This window comes from Manihot esculenta, chromosome 13, assembly GCF_001659605.2.
Source record: "Manihot esculenta cultivar AM560-2 chromosome 13, M.esculenta_v8, whole genome shotgun sequence".
NCBI classification, from domain to species: domain Eukaryota; kingdom Viridiplantae; phylum Streptophyta; class Magnoliopsida; order Malpighiales; family Euphorbiaceae; genus Manihot; species Manihot esculenta.
This window is the reverse complement of record NC_035173.2, coordinates 35,630,536-35,653,702: the sequence shown is the minus strand read 5'-3', so window position 1 is coordinate 35,653,702 and position 23,167 is coordinate 35,630,536. Positions and strand designations below refer to the sequence as shown.

The following is a 23,167-nucleotide window of genomic DNA, read 5'->3' as shown; positions in this document are numbered from 1 at the left end:
GCTGATATCAGACCTCTAGGTGTGCCCCTCTTGTCTCCTCTGAAGACGACCTCTGACCCGTCCTGATCTCTGAACCTGACTACCTTGTCCCTGCAGTCCAAGGTAGCACCATGGGTAGATAGCCAATCCATCCCTAGAATGACGTCAAAGTCTGTCAAATCTAGAACCACAAGGTCGGCGGAGAGGCATCTTCCCTCAATAAAAACTGGACTGTACTGGCAGACTGACACTGCCACTGACGGGTCACACTTGGGTCCACTGACCCATAGGGGACACTCTAACCCAGAGACTATCAGACCCAACCTCTCAACGGCTCTCGGAGCAATAAATGAATGAGATGCACCCGGGTCCATTAATGCATACACATCAGAACACCCAATGACGAGATTACCTGACACCACGGTGTTGGATGTGTTAGCCTCCTGCTGTGTCATGGTGAAGATCCTGGCTGGAGCTGATGGACCTTCACCTCGGGAACCAGAAGAAGGGGCTGCCCCTCTCCCTCTACCTCTGCCACTGCCCTGAGTTGTGGCTGGAACTGCTGGCTGTGCCACACTACCAGAAGCTGTCTGCTGGGGCTGGCCCATGAAAGGCGCTCTAGGACAATCCCGAGCTATGTGTCCCTCCTGTCCACATCTGAAACATGCATTAGTCCCAGCTCGACACACTCCCCTGTGCGGTCTTCCACATCTCTGGCATTCTGTACCATCTAAGCCTGAGCTCGAGCCACCGCCAAATCCCAGACCGGATTTCAACTTGTTCCAAAACTTATTCTTCTTCGGCTTCTTGGTGGTGTTATCCCACCTCTTCTTACCTGAGCTTTGAGAAGAGGAACCTGGTCCTCCTCTGCTTGGGGTCTTAACCCTTGAAGACTGGGTCACTGACTGCTTCACTGACCCTTCAACTATAGCACTTGCCTCCATTCTTCGAGCCATATCCACCACAGTGTGGAAACTTTCTCTCTCAGCTGACTGAACCAACGAGGAGTACCTGGAATGCAGCTTCATAACATATTTCTTGGCTTTCTTCGTATCTGAATCTAGAGCTTGCCCTGAAAAAGGCAATAGCTCCAAGAATTTATCTGTGAACTCCTCTACACCCATGTGCTCTGACTGCCTCAGTTGTTCAAACTCAATCATCTTCAGTTCTCTAGAACTGTCTGGAAAAGCCCATCCAGCGAACTCATTCGCAAATTCTTCCCATGTCATACCGTCTAGTCTCGGGTCCACATAACACTTGAACCATTCCCGTGCCTTCTTGCACTTTAAAGTGAACCCTGCCATCTGAATGGCCCTGCTGTCATTTGCCCCTAGCTCATCAGTTATTGTTTTCACCACTCTCAGATATTCAAAGGGGTCATCCCCTGACTTGTATTTGGGAGCATCTAACTTGAGGTAATCTGTCATCTTTACCTTGCTCCCATCGACTGAGCTAGGTCTAGGAGGTTGAGTAACTGGGGCTGCTGGTTCTGTAGGTGGTGGAGGTGGAGGTGCAGCATTGCCCGAGGTGGGGTTTGCCGGGTTTGGATAGAAGGGTGAGGGTGGATAAGCTGGGTACTGTGTGTAGGGTGGGTAGAAAGGTGGATAAGGCATGTAGGTAGGGTAGGGGTTAAAGCTGGAGTAATCCGATGTACCTCCCATCGGATACCCTGAACCCTGTGGGAAGGGTGGATAATGGGGTGGAAAACCATACCCCGAGGCCTGAACGCCTCCCTGAGATTCCCCTGTCCCTTCTTCCTGCATGCTCACATCCAAGTTCCCATCCCTCCTCTGATCCTCATCCATAACCTCCCTCACATCTGAAGAACTTCCTCCTCTATCTGTCCCCTTTCTGCTAGCATCAAAAGACCTTCTAGGGTCCCTTGACACTCTATCTCTGTTGGCTCTACAAGACATTGCCCTAGGCAATGTAGGAGGACGGGCGCTCGTGCCCTCATCCTCAGGTGGCACTCCAGTCAATCGTGCAGATCGACGAGTTCCTCTCATCCTATTCTCTGAAAAACAGCTCATAACAAGCAAACATTAGCATCATATGGTTCATGTGGGCACACATGAACCCTCATCACATACATCACATAGCATAGCATATCATTAATGCACATGCATAAAATCATGGCATTTCACATCATCATGCAAGACAGGACTCAACATCCTATCCTAGTGGACATGACCTTCCTATTGTGCTTGACCTTCTGTAACATCTATGAGCCCGACACTCTAGGTCCGACCATATGAACTTAGGGCTTTGATACCATTCTGTAAAGCCCCGGAAATCTGGACCGCTACCGGCGCTAGGATCCGGGTCGACTTAAGGCCGCCGGGACCCGTAGCAAGCCTGACATATAACCTGTAAACCTGTATAATCCCATACATGATCAACAACATGCATAAAAATTTAAAACTTTTCTTCATACATACTGTCATCAACTAACTCAACCTGTGCATACTCTGATCATATACATAACATAGTCCCTCTGTGGGATCTCATCAAGCCTTAAAGGCAAAACAACCTGTGTTGAGTTAGTTTACATAAACATCATAACATAAGATCATGTATATACAAAAGGGATTAACAATATATTATGGTCAAGCACAACTCTATCCTCAATGACTTCATTACATAACATCCTGAATATTTTTACATTTCATCATAATACAATTGTCATGTCCACAATCTAACTATTACATACATATGACTTTTTCTCTTCTTGCCTTCTCTATCTATCCCGTACCTGCAAACCTGGGGGTTAGGGGAGAGGGGTGAGCTACAAAGCCCAGTGAGTAGAACTGTAAAAAGAATATTAAAACATGCTATCATGAAATGCGTCACTGCACAAATAAATCACACCACGGATGGACTGATTCAAAAATCCCTCAACTCCATGCCCGGCCCTATTATGGGCACCACAGGACTTCGTATTGCCCGGCCCTATTATGGGCACCACAGGACTTCGTACTCGGAGTTATTGCCCGGCCCTATTATGGGCACCACAGGTCTTCGTATTGCCCGGCCCTATTATGGGCACCACAGGACTTCGTATATAGAAGGCTAATGAATCATCCTAATGTCCATCCACTATCATCTATCACAACAATACAATGCGGCATAGTCGTGAATTCTAATGCAAACAACCTGTAATATAATCATGATGCATGAAGCATGATAAAAGCATTTCATTTCTTAATTTAAAAGGTTAAGTTTAGTTCCACTCACTTCTGGCTGACTCTGACAAACTCTGTAGCAGCTGGCTCACTGCTGGGGTCCTTGGTTCCTCGGGTCCGAACCTACACAGGTGGACTCCAATGAGGGACCAAACATACATAAACATAACTCTAATATATCCCCCAAAAACCCCCTAAAACATCCTGAAAAAATCACATAGAGATATGCATGAAGTGGCTGAACAGGGCACTTTCGGCGGCACCTTCGGCGGCCGAAAGTCCTGGACAGAGAAGAAACTCAGGTAGGTTCGGCGGCACCTTCGGCGGCCGAAAGTCCCAGACAGAGACGAAAGTCTCTTTTCGGGGGCAACTTCGGCAGCCGAAAGGCCTGCCTCCCCAGCCATGTTCGGCGGCCGAAAGTGCCTTCGGCTGCCGAACCTGGTTTCTGCCAAAGGGCAGAAACTCGGTTCCTTTGTGCATTTTTGCCTCCAAACTCACCAATCATGCATATACCTCACTTAAAATATGCATACAAGATCCTAGGGGCCTCAAAACATCAAATACCCCAACTACAACACTTCAAGCATACTCAAACATGCCACATTGTTCATAAATCACATAAAACCTAACATTTGCTCAAAAACTCATACAACCCTATACATGCCATTCTACCCCATAAAATCACTTAAAACTTACTTAAAACACATGAGGAGCTTAAGATCGGCTCTTACCTCTTGAAGATCGAGAGGGAGACGACCTAAACTTGGAGATCCACAAAAAATGAGCTCCTGAGTTCCCAAAGCTCCAAAACTTGGTTTAAAAGCTCAAAACCTTCAATGCAAGCTTAAAACTCAAGAAAAATGGTAGAGATTTGGAGGAAGAACACTAGATTTGCAAGGAGAAGGTTGGAAGCTTGCTGTGGCCGAAAATGGGAGAAAGCTCGCCCATTTCGGCTAAGTGCCCCTTTTATAGGCGGCTGGCCAGGCCACGTTCGGGGGCCGAACTTGCCTCCGCATCCATACAATGTTCGGCGGCCGAACTTGACTTTCGGCGGCCGAACCTGGACTGCTCTCACTCATGTTTTCGGGGGCCTAACGTGCCTCCAAAACGCATGCACGTTCGGCGGCCGAACTTGACTTTCGGCGGCCGAACCTGGATTTTCCTCCAAAGACTTTTCATGCAAAAACTCATTTAATTTCATACTTTAAAACCATTAAAATTCATGAAAACATTTTATAAAACATGATTCTACCCTTCTAGAGATCTCCGACATCCGAGATTCCACCGGACGGTAGGAATTCCGATACCGGAGTCTAGCCGGGTATTACAACTTAGGTGCCTATTTTGTTAGACATTGTCATGGAAAGGCACATGCAAGCCTGCACAATATGCCACTACTTCCTACCACTACAATTTCCCTTTTCCTCAATCCATGCATCATTCTCTAAGATAGCAACTCTCTCAATTTATAAGGATTTTTGAGGAAATGAACTCTCATTCCCAATGAATTTGTAGGCATTTCTCATCCCCATTAATGGCTTCTTTTGGGCAACACCTGTTTTTGCCATTACTTCTAATAGTTGCCTTAGCCTAATTCATGCAATTGAATTCTTATAAATTTTTTTTATTTTAAAAAATTAATTAACTTCAACTATATATTATTCAACAATTATATAGCCATCATTGTAAATATTCCATTCAACGATCTTTACACCATTGATGGAAGGATAATCATTCATGGGTACTTCACTAACTTTAAGAATAAATGGAAAATAACCACTCTTCTTCCACGACACAGAATCCTTATAGAGCAATTCTGAATTAAAAAATTCTTTATCAACCTTATATTTTACGATTTGGTACTGAAGTTTAAACCCACCATCTTCAATCTCTCGCACAGCTTTCAATCCGAGGGGCAAACACTGTAACTGTGTTATCGTCATTTGGCGGTATGAAAACGATGCCGCCTTCTTGACGCTTATAAAGAAAACCACATGGTTGTTGGAGTACACCAGCTAGATGTTTCTGAAGAGCCAACGATATGTTTCGATAGTCTCCGGCATCTCACATAGCTTTTGCCACCTTGTCAACGTTTTCCGTCTCGTAATTATATATTTTGTTGTGGTATGCAAGCATTGTGATAATGACGCATTCTTTTGAGATGCATTCTTTTGAGAAGTAAGGACGAATAGAAGGAAAAGCAGGAAGAGGAAAAGGATATGATTAGAAGCCATGATAGGCAAGGCCATGCATGAGGGTTTTGGCTTTTTCCTTGAATGGGTATATAAAGGAGGGAGAAGCTTGGAATCCTGATTTGATAAGAGTGAAAAAAGAAACCAAGTTTGAATGTAAGCGTTTTTATTATTATTTTTTTAAAAAATTAAGGATATTAGCTATAGATCCCCTTAATGCGTTATTATGACATATGTTATCGATTTTGATATTTTGAAATCGACATTGAAACTCTAATTTGTTATAATTGGCTTCTAGCACTGCACTTATAAGACGGATTTTAAGAAGGATTCGAATAAAACAGTGGGGTATATCCAAAGCTCCTTCAGGACGACAGCCGTGCTGCTAAGCAAACAAAAGAGCATCCTGAATTGCTAAAGGCTCAGCTCCCACTATAAAACTAGTTGAATTATCTGCTAGTTGAGCAGATTATTTATAATGTTATTTTTAAATATTATTGAATAAAATTTTAAATAATTGATATAATTTAATATTTGATAAATATATAAGAATATGTAATGTTTAATTTTAAAATAATTTAAAATAAGTTGATTGTTATTTGATTTATATTATTTTTAAAATTATTTTTCGTATATCAATAAATAGATAATAATTAAAAATAAATGTTTTCTTTTTGAAATATCATTACTAAAACTTATAAGAAATTTTTTTTAAGAAATAAACTAAATTTTATAAGTTTTGAGTGAATATATAACTATTATAATTAACATATATTAACATAATTTTTAAAAAATATATATTTAAGTGTATAATAAAAACATAGAGATTATGAATTAAATAACTTAAATTAATGTCTAAAAATATATAATAAATATATACACATCCGCACACATTTTTTTAATTCAATTAAATTATTATCTAAATAAACAATTGATGCTTAAAGATACATAAGCAAAGTTTTACAAAACGTATTTTTATGAGCACTATTTTATTTTTAATTAATTATAATTTCATTTGAATTTTGATAAACAAATTATAAATAATTGTTACAATTTTATATTTGATAAAGATATATAAAATTTAATTTTAAAATTTAAAAATTAATGCAGTTATATTATTTTTTGTTTATGTCATCCTATCTACGTAGAAAGGGGAAAAGAATTATTGCAAGTTATTTATATTTTTTAGCAAAATACTTTAGCCGTTAACTGCTGGAGTAGATAAAAGTTAAAAGAATCTAACTCTCAATCTCTAAATATTAGTGCGTTAAGGAACAGAACTAAAATTAATTTCATATGAAACTGATTCACGCCAATTAAAGCGCAATTTACTAAGCCGCTGTGTATTTTAATAGAAACAAGGTGATCAAGGTCATGACCCTCGTGTCATGTCCAGTATACATTCCTCAGTAAACTAGAAAGCAAGTGTAAAATATCAGTTTGGGTGTGTGTTGTGTTTAACTGGGTGCCTAGTTTGTTTCCCAATTATCTGCTGCTGTGTTTGGAACAACTGGGAGGGGAACAAAAAACATAGACCTCACCTCCTTCCATCACAACAACCTTGCCTAAATTCCTATACAAAATTTTATTTCAGAGCTTGAAGGCCCGATTAGCAATTAATGATCTTCTCTGTACTCTGGGTTCTCTGTCAAGACGATAAAGCCTTCAAGAAAGGGTGAAAGAGGAATATACCTGCATGAGAAGCTTGACTGTTAGTGTACTCTTATCAATCAACAAGTGAAATGCTATTAACAAGAGGGATGGTACTCGATCTCACTTCTCGGTAGCCAGCTCAGCTCTCTCGCCTGCAGCCAGAAGCACGGGCGTTGAGTGGGTTTGGAACCCAGTAATAGTCTTGGGTCGACCTGCCTGACCAACAACGTCAACAGCTTGTCCCACCCGAACTGGTACAGATAAAGGTTTGAGATTCTCATCCACAGTCATCAACATTCGTGGCTGTCATCCCAAGAACAATATGGCAGTGCAAACTCAGAATACAATTCATCTTGTATAACGGAGCACATAGAACAGAACAAAAGTGTTCAAACTGAAACAAACCTGCATTGCTAAAACAAGGAAATAAAGAACAAAATGATATTTTCCCAAGATGATAGCTTTCATATTTAGACATGCATGAAGCATGGTTATCAAACCAGCAAGAGCAGTCCTGCAGGGAAAGAAAATATCAGACCCACTTAGTAAATGTAACAAATGCACATTGTATGCACACAGGTGAAGAATGACGTTGACCCTCTTTTTTGCAGTTTAACAATTGAAACCATAATAAATCAACATTTGAAGAGCTAGTTTTCTCTTTAGGAGATCTCTTACGGCGATAACAAGAAACGATCAGAATGATATGGATTAAGAGTCAATAAGCCTTTCCCCAAATGCACAAGACCTTGAGAAATTCGCACCTGAGACAACCAACAAATGAAATCAGTAACAAGTAAACCCCATCATATGTCAAGAAATATCGACTTTATAAGCCATGAGAAGCATTACACAGAACAGAAGGCTAGCATCTTCGTAGTAATAGCTTGAAAGATTGCGAAGCATGCCAGCAATCCGGGCATTATTGGTTCCTGCACCAATCAAACCCAAGGAAATAACTGCAGCCTGCAGCATTTGGATGAATATTGTAGCGTTTAGACAGTAAATAATGAAACAATTAATAAAAAAGGAAGAGATCCAAACCCACCCCATCTTACCATTGCAACTTCTGAGTCTGCATCATGGCTAAGTCTGCTTAATGTGTCCATAACATTAACCTAGCACATAAAGTAAACATACAAATAAATAAATCAACAAATGATCAAGCAACAAATCCTTCATCTCCTGTACTTAGAAGCATCAACTAAGATGGATTTAGAATTATAAATTAAACTTTTAGCATTCTTAGAAATAATGCAAAATAAATATAAATTAACTAATTGAAGCATCCACCCAATATATAAATTGCATTGGCCAGTAAATGTTTGCTTGCTTGCACAGAATAATCAGTCTTTCAATGACTACAAAATGATTAGTACCTTTGGGTTTGATATGCAAAGGAGACCAAGTGCCAAAGGAACTGCCCTACGGATATTTTGTTCCCCATACTGCAAAAGATGCTCCAGAGAACGAATTCCCATTTCAAGCCCCAATTCCTCAGCCATTGCTACCATAGCAATCCCTAGCACAGCTGGTCCCTGGTGCGCTTCACCCCTAAGAAGATGCTGAGCACAATGACCAAGGAGTTTTTGAACCTGTATGACAAGCAAGCAAGTAAATGGGACAATGGCTAACTAACATTTTGACTGCTATAATAAAAATAGAATGACATTAACAAAGTACCACGAGAACATCCCCCGTCCCCGCAAAGGCACAAGAAAGCAGTGTCATATCACAATATTTTCTGATTTTCTCATTAAATGTCTTTGAAATTTCTGTTGTGGCCTCAACACTTTCCTGTCACATATGAAAAACAGAATATAGCCAGCATAAAAAGAATAATTGCATTCCACAATTGTTGCATGGCGTCTTTAGAAACATCGAAACAAACAAAAAACGAACATAGAAAAGGAGCAAACATTTTTTAACTTCAAAGCCAAATATACCTGCTTCCCCAGGTATAAGAGACCGAGACCAAGAGGCAAGAACCGAAAAAGAGGCTCTTGTAATTCTGCTGCATTTCGGTCCATTAATGCAAATATAATAGCCTGTGCAGCGTCATGATCGCACGAACCCACACATATCAAGCCCAACGAGATTGCAGTGAATGCAATTACATCCAGGGGAGCTTTTGCATCATTAAGAATGCGAGACAATTTATCGTATAACTGTCAAATTATGTGGATAAATGAGCAGTTAGTGGAACCAAACATATCCTAATCAATGAAATCAACACTCTTAGCCGGTAACAATTCTACCAACTGGCAAAGTCATTTCAATTACGCAACTACTTTAAATTTCAGTGCCAGGAGTACCTATGAATGAAAAGTTGGATCGGTTGATGACTTACCATATCATCAAATAGACAGCCCATTTCAACAGAAAGAATATAGTTTCTATAACATTATGTACTTCTCAAAAGAAGGGAGCCTATCACAACATTGAAAAGAAAGCAGGATATCTTACCTGCTCATTCTGAGAACCAGCATATGCAATTCCGAGACCCATTATTGCGCCAATTCTGATAGATGAATCTTCTTTATCTGTATAATTACCTAGAAGAGCCAGTGCCTGAGAAAAGAAGGCAGACATGAGAGGTAAAGAATGACACATTTTGTTCTTATAGCAAGAAAGAAGGGAACTCACAGGATCAAAATCATTCTTGATACCACAATTGACAATCCCAACTCCTAGTAGTGCACCAGCAATAACATGGTTGTCATTGCTATGGAAATATTTATCAATTTGAGCGAGTCCAGAGTCAACATCCCACAATAAGATCATACCCTAGATATGGATGACAGATATAAGAAATCTGCAAACAATCATGCATAGATGACATAATGATTAAAAAGAATGCATACCAGACTTGCAGCAGCACTGGCCTTTCCATCATCTTTATTCTTGAAAAGCCAATTTCCTGAAGAGCCACTTGACGAGTCTGATGGAACCGTCATCAACTTATCCTGCAACAAACGTAAGAACATATATCAACACAACCCACAAAATCCAGGCATTTCACATGCATTTTTGACATTACTTACCCGACCAAAGCCTGCATTTACAAATGCATTGACAAAAGTAGCAGCCAAATTTTGTCTAGCAGAATCAACACTAGCACCAGCACTAGCCCGGCCATCAAGCAAATGTGCCTAAGAAAAATCAAGGATGTTGTGAAATTGGTGAACTGAACAATAATATCATTATTGGCTTATGTATGAACGCTTTAAAAAAATCAACAGAAAAATCTGCCGCCAGCACTGTATGTTTCAAAATCCAAACCTTATAGATATCTTCAGGAGATTTGGGTTCCATGACCTCTATTTCCCGAGCAAGGGTTAGATAACCTTCACTTAACTTGGCATTGTTGACGATATCCTGCAATGCAAATCTGTCGTCATCTTCAGAAGCCATTTCGTCATCAAGCTCAAAATGCATACCCTGCAAGTATGGAACAGCATTCAGCCAACAACCACAACTTATGCAGCTGTAAAATGCACGCAACATGCATCTTTAATAAATTCAAAACTTACATGTCGAGCAACAATGTAACTGAATTGCTTCTTTTGGAGCATATCATCACAATCAATAAAAATCTGACTCACTTCCTGGCAACACATATTTTGCACTGTTAGGATTACACAAATAGATTTAAAAAGATGGTCCCTATATATTTGTAACAGCCATAAGATTGCTCAATGCTGAGAAAGTCCAGCCCACTTAAAGCTGTGAAATTCAAATTAATAATCAACAAGAAACAATACACGTGCCTACCCTACAAATTTAGGTTATATGCAAATGGGACTAAAGGCAAAAGCTTCCTAAATTCATAACAATGATCGCACCTGAATGTTATCAATGAATAGCGCAATCTGGAGGGCATTCGGATATTCTTCAAATTTAAGATAAATCATATAAGCAACATCAAGAATTAGCACGTTATCTGGGTCAGGAAGGTATCTGCATCACATTGCATTGCAACATAAATATCAAGATCAGAAGGAGGGAGGGAAATAGTCAAATACTTGCACCCCCCATGGTGACATGGTACCTAATAATTTTGAAAAGCAGTTCCATTTTGCAAGTCGATTTTTGTCTTGCATACATCTTTAACTAAATAAAAATAAAAATTCTACGCACCTATCTGCATTTACCTACAAGTATAACAATTGAGCTCAATTCAATTGATTAGCACATGTTTCTTTAAGAACTAAGCATGTTAATATACTGAAGTGAATTTTCTTTTTAAAAAAATCAAGTTTTTCAAGTCTCAAGTGATGTTCTGAGCATTAATTGCTCAAATTATACAAGCAAGGTTAAGTCCAGAGATGAAGGTAATGATTATATCACCTACAAAAGAGTAGCATTTCATCTACTTCAAAGTTGGTTAACTACATGCTTGAATACTGAAAATGCAAGTATCTCAACGTTTCTATTAAATAACTAGCAGAGACAAGTAAATGCAGAAGAAAAATGCCATGTAATCGATTGAAATTCAGTAACCTTGATGCACTGGTGAGATAGAGGCAGGTCCTCTTGAAATTTGTGTTGTCCATATGGTCAATCAAAAGATCAATGTATTCAACCTTAAATTAGTCAAATCATTAGATTTCAAGCGAGAAAGTAGTGGAAGTTATTATTTGTATCTATAAAACTGGACCAGACAAGAAGATAACAGAAAAAAATAATGCACAATACCTCCATTAAAAGGTCAACAACCTCAGTTTCAGCATTGTGCTGTCAAAAGAAAAATATAGACAAATATCAATTAAATACAGAAACCAACATTGTTCTCTGGTAATGACCATGGTTATAACGTAAAACTACACAGCATTTGGCTATATACAAAACAGACTTGACTAGCTTTGCATTCTTCAAGGTTTAAGTGTGCATTCTTCTTACATATAGAGAAGCCAATGACAAAAATTTTTAATATGAGGCCTACCTTTATGTGAAAAACAACAATGTCTATAACAACCTCCATTAGATCTAAGATTGACGTTTCCTCACCACTCTGCAATATTTTGTAAGCAAGGCATGTAATCAGAAATTTATTAAAAAAAAGTATTCTTCAAAATCAAGTACGAAAAAAACTTGACAATCATGTCCATAGATACTATACATAAATTCACTTGCCCCCATCAGGAAAAAATCAATGAACCTGTGATTGAACATAGATCACATATATTTGAATTTGGTAGCATTATCTAGTTCTAATACAGATATATTAAACAATTTCATTGTCTTTCTCAAGATAAAATAGACTGCAAGCATTGTTTACGGTGAGAGCAAATCAAGAGGGGCCTAATAAACAGACCATGTAATAATCAACATAAATAACTACTTTGAAAACAAAATTGCTATTTTCTTTTCTTTCTTTCAGTATTAGATATAAAGGATATATTTGTAACCTGTCGCTTTGCATATTCTTCAGCACATTCTCCAGCCAAGTTCCTGACAACAATTAATCAAGTCATTAGATGTCAAAAATTGACTCATATTAGCCCCAAAAAGTAAGGAAAGGGTGAAAATATGATGCTGCAATGGCATGGCAAAGCTCAAATGTGTGTTCTACATGACGAGAACAATCAGTATTAGTAGTAAATTTTCCTTAAAAATTCATATGATACAACTCCTGCAATAGAAGTTCCTGATGTAAATCAGTAGATAGAAAATTCAACTCCATATCTAATCCATTACTCAATTTTCAAACCAATAGAGTTATCATTAAAAAGACACCAATTTGCTTGTACAAAGCACGTACAATATGATGACCACTTAACTAGCTCATAAACTGAAACTTTGTCATAGTCATAACAGAAAAACCATTCAGATATTAATAATTTACAATACTAATAAGCACAATGTTCAAAGATTTGATGCTGACCTGACATATTCATGGCCCCATGAACCAATATCACCTTCTGATCCCAACAATCGGTACTTTAAGCTCTCCTGAAAGTCTCATCAAATGAAAATGGTTATTACTCTACCGAGTCTAACAAAGCATCAGATTGACATAAACAAGAAAAATTTTCAAAAGCATTTTATCAATTATGACATGCATACAAAAGATATGAATAGAAGAAATAAGAAAATGAAAAGTGAGACAAGTGAAGATGTACGACTAAAATACACCCCATCCTAGATACTAGCTCACTACAAAACAGGAAATAACATAAAACTTTAAATCCTAAATAACTAGGCATACCCGTTCTCCCTCAGCAGACATGGTCAATGCCAGAACTGACAGTATATCCGCCAAGTGTTTCTGCAATTAAAGTAAACTCACTTGATTTAGCTACAACATATAATATGATGAAGGGCAACATCCACCCAGATAATGCATACCTTCAAATCTGAGTCAAGCATTGTTGCATAATATGACTTTAGAGTTTCATAATGTGGCCGAAGAAATTTCAATGGCTTTGGCACAGAAGTCATCGAGCTTGTTGATGTTTGAATTTCCTGCCTGAAAATATTTTATGAAACATCAAACCTAAGTCTAACAGGGTATATCCAAGTCCTACAGTGCTTTTATATGCATTTATGAACCACAAGTTTGATATTTTGTATATTCCCCAACTATTTAGGAGGTAAGAGATGAAAACATATCCATGCCCATAATGGTTAGCAAGGCATAGGTATCACAAATGTTATGCCAGTAAAACTCCAGAGCTCCTAACACCAATGCTGGCACAGAATGGTACAATTAAATCATTTCCTAAATGGGTTTTTCAAGTTAATGCCAACACTTCCTTACTGCACAATACTCATCCAAGCAAGGGCATTATACTAACCATTGGAAAATTGGTAAATTTCCGTAAATGTAAAATTCAATTTCATTTAACTCCTTAAGCATTAATAACATGGAAAATTCAGGTCTTTGCCTTTACTGTGCCTGACAAGTAAATAATAACACAAAGACACCATCATAGGATCTAATTCTACCATGAAATGGAAGAAAAAAAAAAGTTAACATAGCCCACTTGCAGTTGGGATTGTGCACGATTTTGGGGCTCCAAACCAAACTGAATAACCATACGGAACTATATCAAAATGAAAAAAAAATTAATGTTATGCATTGAATCAAACTTGTTTAGCTATTTAGTTCTAATCCTAATTCTTTATCAAGAACTGTACCGGGACCATATCGAGAAACTTATTTTATATATATATTTTTTAATGATTCTAATAATATTATGGTTCATTATATACTTGTAATCATATATTTTACAACTCATATTGTTCCAAATAGTCTTATAAATTATATTATCAAAATTATATAATTTTATTAAAGAATTCAAATTTTAATTTTATAAATTGTTAAATAAAATATGGTAAAAAAATCATTAGTAAGTATATAAATAAAATAGTTATTTGAGATTTTACTTAATAAAAATTTAGTTCATTGTGTATATATATACGTTTTGATTATTTTATATTTAAAATTATCTAACTATTTTATAAATTAAATTATTTATATATAATTTAAATATAACTCGCTCTTTTAACTGTTAAATAATTATTAACAATATTATAAAATAAACATATATTATAATTAATTATTAAAAATTTCTAACAATCACTTAAATAATTTAATTAGTTAATTATAATTTATTCTACCTATTTTTATATATGTGTCCGTTTATATGTGTATATATTTATTATTTTAATATTAATTATTTTATGATTTTTAATTAGATGAGTAAATAACACATTAGTAATCATGCATCTTTTAATTAAAATTATATAATTACTAACTTTATATAAAGTAATAGAAAATTCTTACTGAGAATTGCATATAATATATATTAATGTTAATACAATTATGGTTTAATTAAATGTTAGTATTATTATTTTGATATTAGTTAATTAAATGTAAGAGTGCTATAATTTTATTTACAAAAATCAATATTTGAACTGAAATTGAAACTAAAATTACAGTTAAAAAAAAATTAAAACCGAATCAAGACCGTACTAAAATTAATTATTAAAAAAATAGAAATTTAGTTCCGATTCTGATTTTTAGAAATCAGAGTAAATAATAATTATAAAGCAAATAATGGATGAGTACAAACATATATCTTAAAAGTTATTAATACAGCCATACGCACAATAAAAGAAAACGCCTGAAATCAGATAACCCTTCAATCATGCTGCAGCATTCGAAGGGATGCTCAACAATAATTGTATGCTTTAGGTTTACATCTTCGAACTACCTCATACTCTCTAAAGCAACCTTCTGCAATCCGGGATCAGGATCCTGAACCATTTCCACATATAAATCCAACTGCTGCTTAAGTGCCAGCTCCTCATCTGACTGCATATAATTAACTCACATAAGATTATGAGAGGCGCACCACGATCCAAATTCTCTTCCTCTATTAAAAACTGAGAATCAAGGATATTAGAATTATAGGAGGAGTTGAATAGTAGATAAAAATGAAACACTCCAATTGAGCCTCCAACAAAAACCACTTGATTCTATGCAAGATGATCAGTAGTATTATGAAAATACTCCGGAACAAATCCAAGTCTAATCAGATGCGCATTAATAGAACACATTCCAATTTTCTTTCACACTCCTCACTAGCAAAACCCTAACCGAAACAATGCCACTTAATGCTGCCAAAAAATCCAATGCGAACAGGCAATCCTCTCCTAGCTTCAAGGCACCTCCTCTAGTAAAGAAGCAAGAACATTAATGTGAACTAATTCACAACTCACCAGATCCTCATTCTTCTCGTGCTTCCTTCTAGAGTCCTTGGACGGCACCTTCACCGTCTTCTCCTCTCCGGCGGTGCCGGTGCCAGTGCCACTTGCGCTATTTCGGTCCGAAGCCATGTGAGAACAGAAGAGGAATCGATTGCAGTTGTCACGGATCTGATGAACACTTTGACAACGAGAATTGCTCGCGAGACTCGACTGAGATGCTCGATACCTTAAGCCCAGTCGAAGCAAGCTGCGATATATCCCAAAGGCAAAGCAGCTTGAGGAAGAAGAAATTCTCTACTTATTTTCTAATTATAATTAATATATATATAGGAAATTTTAGGTAGAAATGCCAAAAGGATCACCGTTCACGTGGTTTAACAAACATTTTGGGAGCACCGTTATTCAGGAACGCCTTATCGTGCACTAGGTCCATGGGTGGAGAATAATCTTTTTTAAGGAGCCATTGGGAGTTGGGACATAGGAAGTTAAATGGATGGAGTACGTGGGAAAATATTTTCAACTTAATTTATTTGAATTTATTTTAAAATCGATTAAAAATTATCGTGAATTATTTAAATTTATTAAAAATCTAATTATTATTATTTAAATAAAAATAAACTCGTCTATTTTCATATATTTAATTAATAATTTATATAAAAATATTTTTTATTAATAATTTTTATTTAAAAAATAATTTTAATTTTTCAATAAAAATATTTATAAATATTATTATAAAATATATTTTCACAGTAAATTAATTGCACGTGTTAATTTTTTATTCCGAATTCATTTTATTTTCACAGTAAATTAATTGCACGTGTTAATTTTTTATTCCGAATTCATTTTAAATTTCATTATAACTATAAATCCATTTTATTATGATTAATCTAATAAAATATTTAAAAATATTTAATTTATTGTCATTCCAGTAAACTATGATCACATACTTTTAATTTTATTCACAGAATACCACCAACTGAAAAATAAACAAGTCTTTTTCTTTTTCTTGATTTTGAGTCAAAATGGTTTGAAAAAAGTGAACCCGAATCTCAAAATTAAACTGTTATGACTATTAAATCTATATGAATCAAAATGCTATAAAAAGTGAAATGTAAAAAATCAAACTTGATTAAAATAACTATTTTCCTTTATGCCCCTATAAGTTTGTTAGTAATATGGTTCTCTCATAGGTAATACCAACCCAGTATTTTCCTTTCCAACGTTGGTATATGATTTTTTTTTAAATAATTATTTTATTCGGGAAGACAGTTTTTTGAAAAGTATAATTTTTTTTATATATTTTAAAATATTTAAAACCCTCCATTTTTAATACGCATAAACAATACATTTAAATTAAAAAAATTGACTAAATCAAATTAATTTAAAATTTTAATTTAACTTTTTATTCATTTCGATTCAATTTTTAATTTTAAAAATTTTGATTCGGTTCGATTTTAATTTAAAAAAATTAAAAAAATTGAATCGAACAGATTAGTGATAATAATATATTATTTTTAACATTATAGTGAAATTAGATTATTAATGTTAAAATATTTTAATTAAATTTTAAAATACTAAAAATAAAATATAAAAAGTAAAAAATTTATTAAAAATTTAAACCGATCAAATTAAATCGAATCGAATCAAACTGGTTCGATTCAATTTAATTTTTTATCAAAATCAATTCGATTTGATTTGTATAAATATCGAAATTTCAATTTTTAATTTATTCAGTTCGGTTTAATTTTAAACTGAACTGACAGAATGATCACCCTGTTTTTGAATGCACCAAGTTATTGGATTAAAAACATTTTAAAACCTTACATTGTTTAAAAAAAAATCTCATTTCACCTTATCAAAACACACTGTTATAGTATACAACATAAATTTTTTTTTTTTCAACGGAAGAAAATGTTCATCTCTAAGCCTAAAAGCCCATCAATACAAATTGAAAGGTTCAGAGCTACAAGAAATAAGAGGAGGCCTCAAAATCCAGCTTTGGAAGATATTATTCATCAATTTGAATATGAAATATAGCTTTAGGCCTCCTTTCATATTTTCCAAAAGTACTAAAAAGAAAACTATAATATAGCTGTAGTTTTATATTGATTAATTGTTAAAGCTGTCAAATTTGATGAATTGTGATGACATTTCAATTCAAAGCATTTGATTCAAATTTCATGGTTGAAGAAATAAGAATATTAAATTATTAGATAGGAAAAACATATATTAATTTATTATGATTTATCTGTAGAAAATGATAATGCTCACACACCTTGACTAAGTATGGAGAATGGAAGTTGATTACAGAAAGCGACTTTGGATTCTAACACCATGCGGTGGAAGGTAACAACATTAGTAATTAGATTATTTGAAATAATAAATTATATTTTTTTATTTTCATATTAAAAATATATAATTTATCTATTATTATTCAGATTTTTTTAAAATAAATAATATAAATAAAAAATAAAGTTGTGTTGTGATTGATTAAATCTGAAAAGAAAAATTTATGAAATTAACGCTCAATTTGAAAAACACACACCTTGACTAATTATAGAGAATGGAAGTTGATTACAGAAAGCAACTTTGAATTCTAATACCATGCGGTGCAAAATAACAACATTAGTAATTAGATTATTCGAAATAATAAATTATATATTTTTATTTATATAATAAAAATATACAATTTATTTAACATTTATTAGATTTTTTTAATAAGTGATGTAGATGAAAAATAGGATTATGTTGTGAATGGATAAACGTGCAAAGAAAGGTCGTGAAAGAGTGATGAGTGTTACTCTAACGCACAGTAACTCGGAAAAGAGAATGAATATAATAAATTGCTTAGCATTTAAATATAAATATAATGAATTGTTTAGAATTTAAATAGTATTAAGAGAATATTATATTTTTATTTTTGTGATTCTTATTCTTTTTAGTGGTAATGTGATCCGCGGCTTGATAAGAGATGTCGCTGACCAATAAGTTGGTAATTCCATGATGACAGACCTAATACTAGATTATACTTGATAACGGTAATTTTATATCGATATTTATCCTGTCTAAAAAAAGTGAGTTTTAATGATAAATCAAATTTTTTAAGATATTTAAGTTTTCTTTTTTTTCAAATAAAATTATATTTTTCACTTATAAAATCATAATCACGTAATCTTATTTTATAATAACAGTTTATTATTTACTTCAGCGATTATTATATATTATAGGATATTAAAAACTTGAACTGATAAAATAATTTTTATTAATTTTTTTAACAAAAATTAGACTTATTATATTAAATTTCAACTTGTTTATGTGAAGGACACGGATGCCTCGCAATCTCAGCTTCTTCTCCATGAGTCACGGTTTCAACCGTTGAAACACACAACAGCAAAATCAAAGGTGTTTTATGTCTGTTGTTTGGCGTTGGCTGTCTGTTGCCTGTCGAGTGGAGTGATTATTCAAAGTTTCATTTGTCCACCATCGAAAGTGCCATGCCTCAATTATGACTATTTAAATTCATATTTTATCTTTAATATAAAAAAATATATATTAATTTTTAAATATATTATTATATAAATTTTAAAAAATTTTCTACTATATTTTTAAGAAAAATATTCAGAAAAAAAAAATCATGCTCATACTACCCAGCCAATAGACTTTTCTAATATATTTAATATAAAAAATACATTAAGTGAAAAAAAAATTGGAAAAATAAATGGTACAAAAAGCGAAAACAATACTTAGTAATATATATATAATCATAATAATATTTTATTCACATCAGATTAATTTATTAAAAAAAATTAAGAGAAAAAAAAAAAATCTTCGTAGGCTTAGTAGCATGTTGCTATATACTAGTCCTTGACTCTTACCCGTCTAGGGCAGCAATCCTTCCCCTGTGATCGCAAGTCCGAAATCGAAATTCAACCTAAAGAGAAGAAGACAAAGGTCTCACATGCATACATGATTCATATAGACCTATGCATTTATTAAATTTGGTAGGGATTCGCATGAGGTCAATCGGTTTGTAGTGTAGTCTATTGTAGAGTCACAAGTTTCAACCGGAAAATTATTCGATATTTTTAAAATATTATTTTATTATGTTAATGAGATGATACACTAAACTAATAATATTATAAATAAATAATTTTATAATTTAAAATTATTCATTAAATTTACATCATCATTAAAATATTCATAACCTAAAACTAAATTTAAATTTATTAAATTTTTATTTTCAACGAAACTATTTATTTTATTATAGCCTTGTAGGTTTGATATCCAATCTCATAATAACCTAATTTAGGTGCACATGACAATTTGCCTGTTGAATCTTGCACCAAAGGGGAGACAAAATCCAAGCTCATGTTAAATGGCAAATCCCCTCATATTTAAGCAAAGACAATAAGGGCTCTGATTCGATTAAAAATTGAACTAAACGAAATAAATTAAAGATAGAAAAATTAAAATTTTAATATTTATGAAAATCGAATTAGATTGATTTTGATCGGAAATCAAACTGAATTAAATTGAAGACATGTATCTAAAATCCTTATAAAGGAGAGTTAATTATTTAGTGTGACATTTATCGACTTAATTAGAAAAAAATATTATTTGTAAAAATTAAAATACACATAATTTAATAAGCATTTCTTCCCATTAAATCTTGTGTATGATGATCTGCGCACCAAACTGAGGTTGAAGAGTAAGAGCAACGTTGGGAGAATGTTTGTAGGAAGGGGAAAGCTCAAAAGAGAAGTGTTGCAAAATCAAAGCTAGTGCTAATTTAGCTTCAAGCATTGCAAAGTTTTGGCCAATGCACATTCTTGGTCCCCAGCCGAACGAAAAGAATGAAGATTGTGAATCCTTAGTTGCCTTGGAAATCCCATCAGAAAATCTTTCGGGATTAAACTCTGTTGCGTCTTCTCCCCATAGCTCAGGATCCCTGTGGATGAGGTACACTGGAATCAGCAAGCTTACTCCACCTGGAAAAGAGTATTCTCCTAGCTTTGTCTCTTCTTTAATGGATCGAACAAGTGAAGTTGGCGGATATAATCTCAGAATCTCAAGCAGGATCATGTTCATCTGCAAATCAGTTAGATTTAGTTCAGTGACACTACTACATATTAAGGTTTATACATCAATACTGTAACAGCAATTTTAATAAGTGATTTATTTTATATTTAATAAATTTTTATTCGTTGTGAAAAAATAAGTAAATCCTTATTTTATCCTACAGTAATCGAAACAGATACAACAATCCTCAAATCATTGTTGGAGTTTAAGCACACAAGACAACAATTTACAACTGTTGTTTTCAACTCATTTGTATAGTAATTTAAGAATTATCTCGTCTCTATCTGTAAAGTCTCGAGTTCGAACACGTAAGTGCAGGGTTCTTGAGAGAAGAAATTAGAAACTTACTATCTTTAAGTGGTTCAACTCATCAAAAGTTGGGTTATTTTTTCCAATGAGTTGCAGAACCTCCTGCCTAGCCTTTTCTTGCCAGGATTGATGCATACTCAACACAATCATAGTCCAAGCTAGCAAATTGGCAGTGGTCTCATGACCAGCAAAGTAGAATAGCTTGCATTCTTCTATCACATCTTCTCTTGACATCCCAAGATCTTTGTTTTGTTGAATCTCATTTAAATTAGACTTGAGTAGTAGATTCAACAAATCATCCTTGCATCCATTTCCTGAAAGTATAGCCTTCTCCCTACTCTCTATTAAGCCACTAAGCAGAGCTCTAACTTCTTGGTGGATTTTGATCATCCGTTTGTGCAATTTTGAGGGCAAAAATCTGCGTAGAAACAAGAGAATAATCAGCTGAGAAAAGGGTAAAGATTAATATGAATAAGAATCATCTCTTTACTGCACCTTGACCAGATGGAATTCAGACTGAAAATTGACTGTAAAAAGAGTGCAGCTTGTTTTCTCTGAAGACTGAAAATCAACCTCCCTTCTTGAAGATTGCTGCCAAAAGCTGCTCTTGATATAACATCTCCTGTTAAGTTCTGAAACTCAGGGAATACGTCCAATTCACAAGAGTTTGCTGATGAGTCTATCAACTTCTCCCATTTCTCAACCATTTCTTCACATGAAGCCATAAAAGATGGTAACATCCCCTGAATTTAAAAAAAAAAAAAACATTAAAATCCAAAAAGAAGTAATTAATGATTAAGAAACGCTATAATTTGATAAGATACCTTTAATTTCTCTATGTGAAACGCAGGGTTGATTATCTTCCTGTGCTTTGCCCACTTATCTCCATCAATATTCGCAAGGCCTTTCAAGAAAAACTTCATGGTTGAACTTACTTCTGGCTTTCGAAATTCAAACTTCCTCGTTAAGATCTCTCTTATTAGCTTCGGATCCATGATCGTCACTCGAGGAACGATTCCATACCAAACAGCAAATGGCTTCTCTGCGCAACACATCCAACCAGATTATTGGATTAATAATTAAATGATCTGATGAGTGTTTATCTTATAACGTAGAAACTTACTATACAAAATGGAGAGTTGCAGAAGAAAAGGATCGACACGATAAGCGATGTCGTGGGTTAGCTCCATTGGCTTAGACTTAGCTTCTGAGGCTAACTTGATCATCTCCTTAAGGTTCCCATGAATAAAATTGTAAGGAAGGACATGGATGCCTTCTTTTCTCAGCTTCTTCTCTATCATTTTGGGTCTCCACCATATTGCATGAAACAGTTTCAGGCTACAAAATAGAAGAGGGAGAAGACACAGCACAAAACCCAGAACAAGAAATCCCATGTCGTCTCTGAATTATTGTCTGAATCGAGTGTATGTGAGGCAGATGATTTAGTGGGCTTTATAGAAAAGAAAATTTTGCATTTTAGCTTAACGGTATAGAGTTGTGGAGAGCTATGAAATCAGTAGACGAAGGACAACGTTGTTGAGCTTCACGACGTTGAGATAATAGTTTAGATTAATTTTTTTAACGGAGTGATTAGCTTGCGTGAATAATCTTAATTTATAATTCCGGTGGTTTGAAGACAGCGTTCTGCTGGATATGAAGCTCTCTTTTTTATTTTTTCTATTAAAAAACAGAATTCTAATTTGTGTGCTTGGTGCATAGCTTGACTTTTGATTTTGATGGCTGGAATGAAGCGGAAAGTAGTTTTATTTGCCAATGAGTTTTAGTTCAATTTGTCAATAAGTTTTAAAATAGTAACTTTATATTTATTTAATGGGAAGTAAATAATAATATGAAAATTATATTTTTTTAAAAGTTATTAATACAATTTTTTTATATAAAAATAAATTATTTTTAAGAAAAATAACTTTTTTTAAAAAACATGAAGAATTTTATCAACATAAATTTTATTAGAATAAGCTATTAAGCTTTCTCTTAAGTAAGTAAATCTTATTGGAATATTTATACTTCTAATAATCAAATCCTATAATAAATTAA

General features: G+C 34.4%; 2 protein-coding genes across 2 annotated transcripts; both read right to left on the bottom strand.

The window, feature by feature from the left end:
* Positions 1-6,664: 6,664 nt before the first annotated feature.
* Positions 6,665-16,159, bottom strand: LOC110630446 (26S proteasome non-ATPase regulatory subunit 2 homolog A). The gene is made up of 26 exons (XM_043949897.1): positions 16,087-16,159; positions 15,737-15,971; positions 15,229-15,329; positions 13,358-13,478; positions 13,218-13,277; positions 12,894-12,961; positions 12,418-12,460; positions 11,952-12,020; positions 11,705-11,743; positions 11,510-11,592; positions 10,852-10,966; positions 10,540-10,614; positions 10,289-10,447; positions 10,051-10,158; positions 9,871-9,972; positions 9,653-9,793; positions 9,473-9,577; positions 8,953-9,174; positions 8,690-8,803; positions 8,386-8,601; positions 8,065-8,124; positions 7,859-7,972; positions 7,685-7,770; positions 7,412-7,520; positions 7,131-7,309; positions 6,665-7,045 (listed from the first exon to the last, which is right to left on the bottom strand). Exons 1-26 carry the CDS (start codon positions 16,155-16,157, stop codon positions 6,970-6,972), a joined length of 2,871 nt encoding a protein of 956 aa, XP_043805832.1. The 5' UTR covers positions 16,158-16,159; the 3' UTR covers positions 6,665-6,969.
* A 4,128-nt stretch (positions 16,160-20,287) lies between these two features.
* LOC110629638 (cytochrome P450 72A15) lies at positions 20,288-22,741 on the bottom strand. The gene is made up of 5 exons (XM_021776706.2): positions 22,236-22,741; positions 21,937-22,154; positions 21,608-21,855; positions 21,152-21,530; positions 20,288-20,812 (listed from the first exon to the last, which is right to left on the bottom strand). Exons 1-5 carry the CDS (start codon positions 22,504-22,506, stop codon positions 20,387-20,389), a joined length of 1,542 nt encoding a protein of 513 aa, XP_021632398.1. The 5' UTR covers positions 22,507-22,741; the 3' UTR covers positions 20,288-20,386.
* Between the last annotated feature and the right edge of the window lie 426 nt (positions 22,742-23,167).

What these genes read in the sequence shown, in the direction of transcription:
- LOC110630446 (XM_043949897.1), bottom strand. Translation starts at nt 16,157, where the DNA reads ATGGACCTAGTGCACGATAAGGCGTTCCTGAATAACGGTGCTCCCAAA. An exon ending in GTTGCTTTAGAGAGTATGAG is followed by an intron (nt 13,479 to 15,228) that starts GTAGTTCGAAGA and finishes AAATATTTTCAG; the next exon opens with GCAGGAAATTCAAACATCAA. An exon ending in TATTCATTGATAACATTCAG is followed by an intron (nt 10,615 to 10,851) that starts GTGCGATCATTG and finishes ATGTGTTGCCAG; the next exon opens with GAAGTGAGTCAGATTTTTAT.
- LOC110629638 (XM_021776706.2), bottom strand. Translation starts at nt 22,506, where the DNA reads ATGGGATTTCTTGTTCTGGGTTTTGTGCTGTGTCTTCTCCCTCTTCTA. An exon ending in GCAACTCTCCATTTTGTATA is followed by an intron (nt 22,155 to 22,235) that starts GTAAGTTTCTAC and finishes TGTGTTGCGCAG; the next exon opens with AGAAGCCATTTGCTGTTTGG. An exon ending in CTGAATTCCATCTGGTCAAG is followed by an intron (nt 21,531 to 21,607) that starts GTGCAGTAAAGA and finishes GTTTCTACGCAG; the next exon opens with ATTTTTGCCCTCAAAATTGC.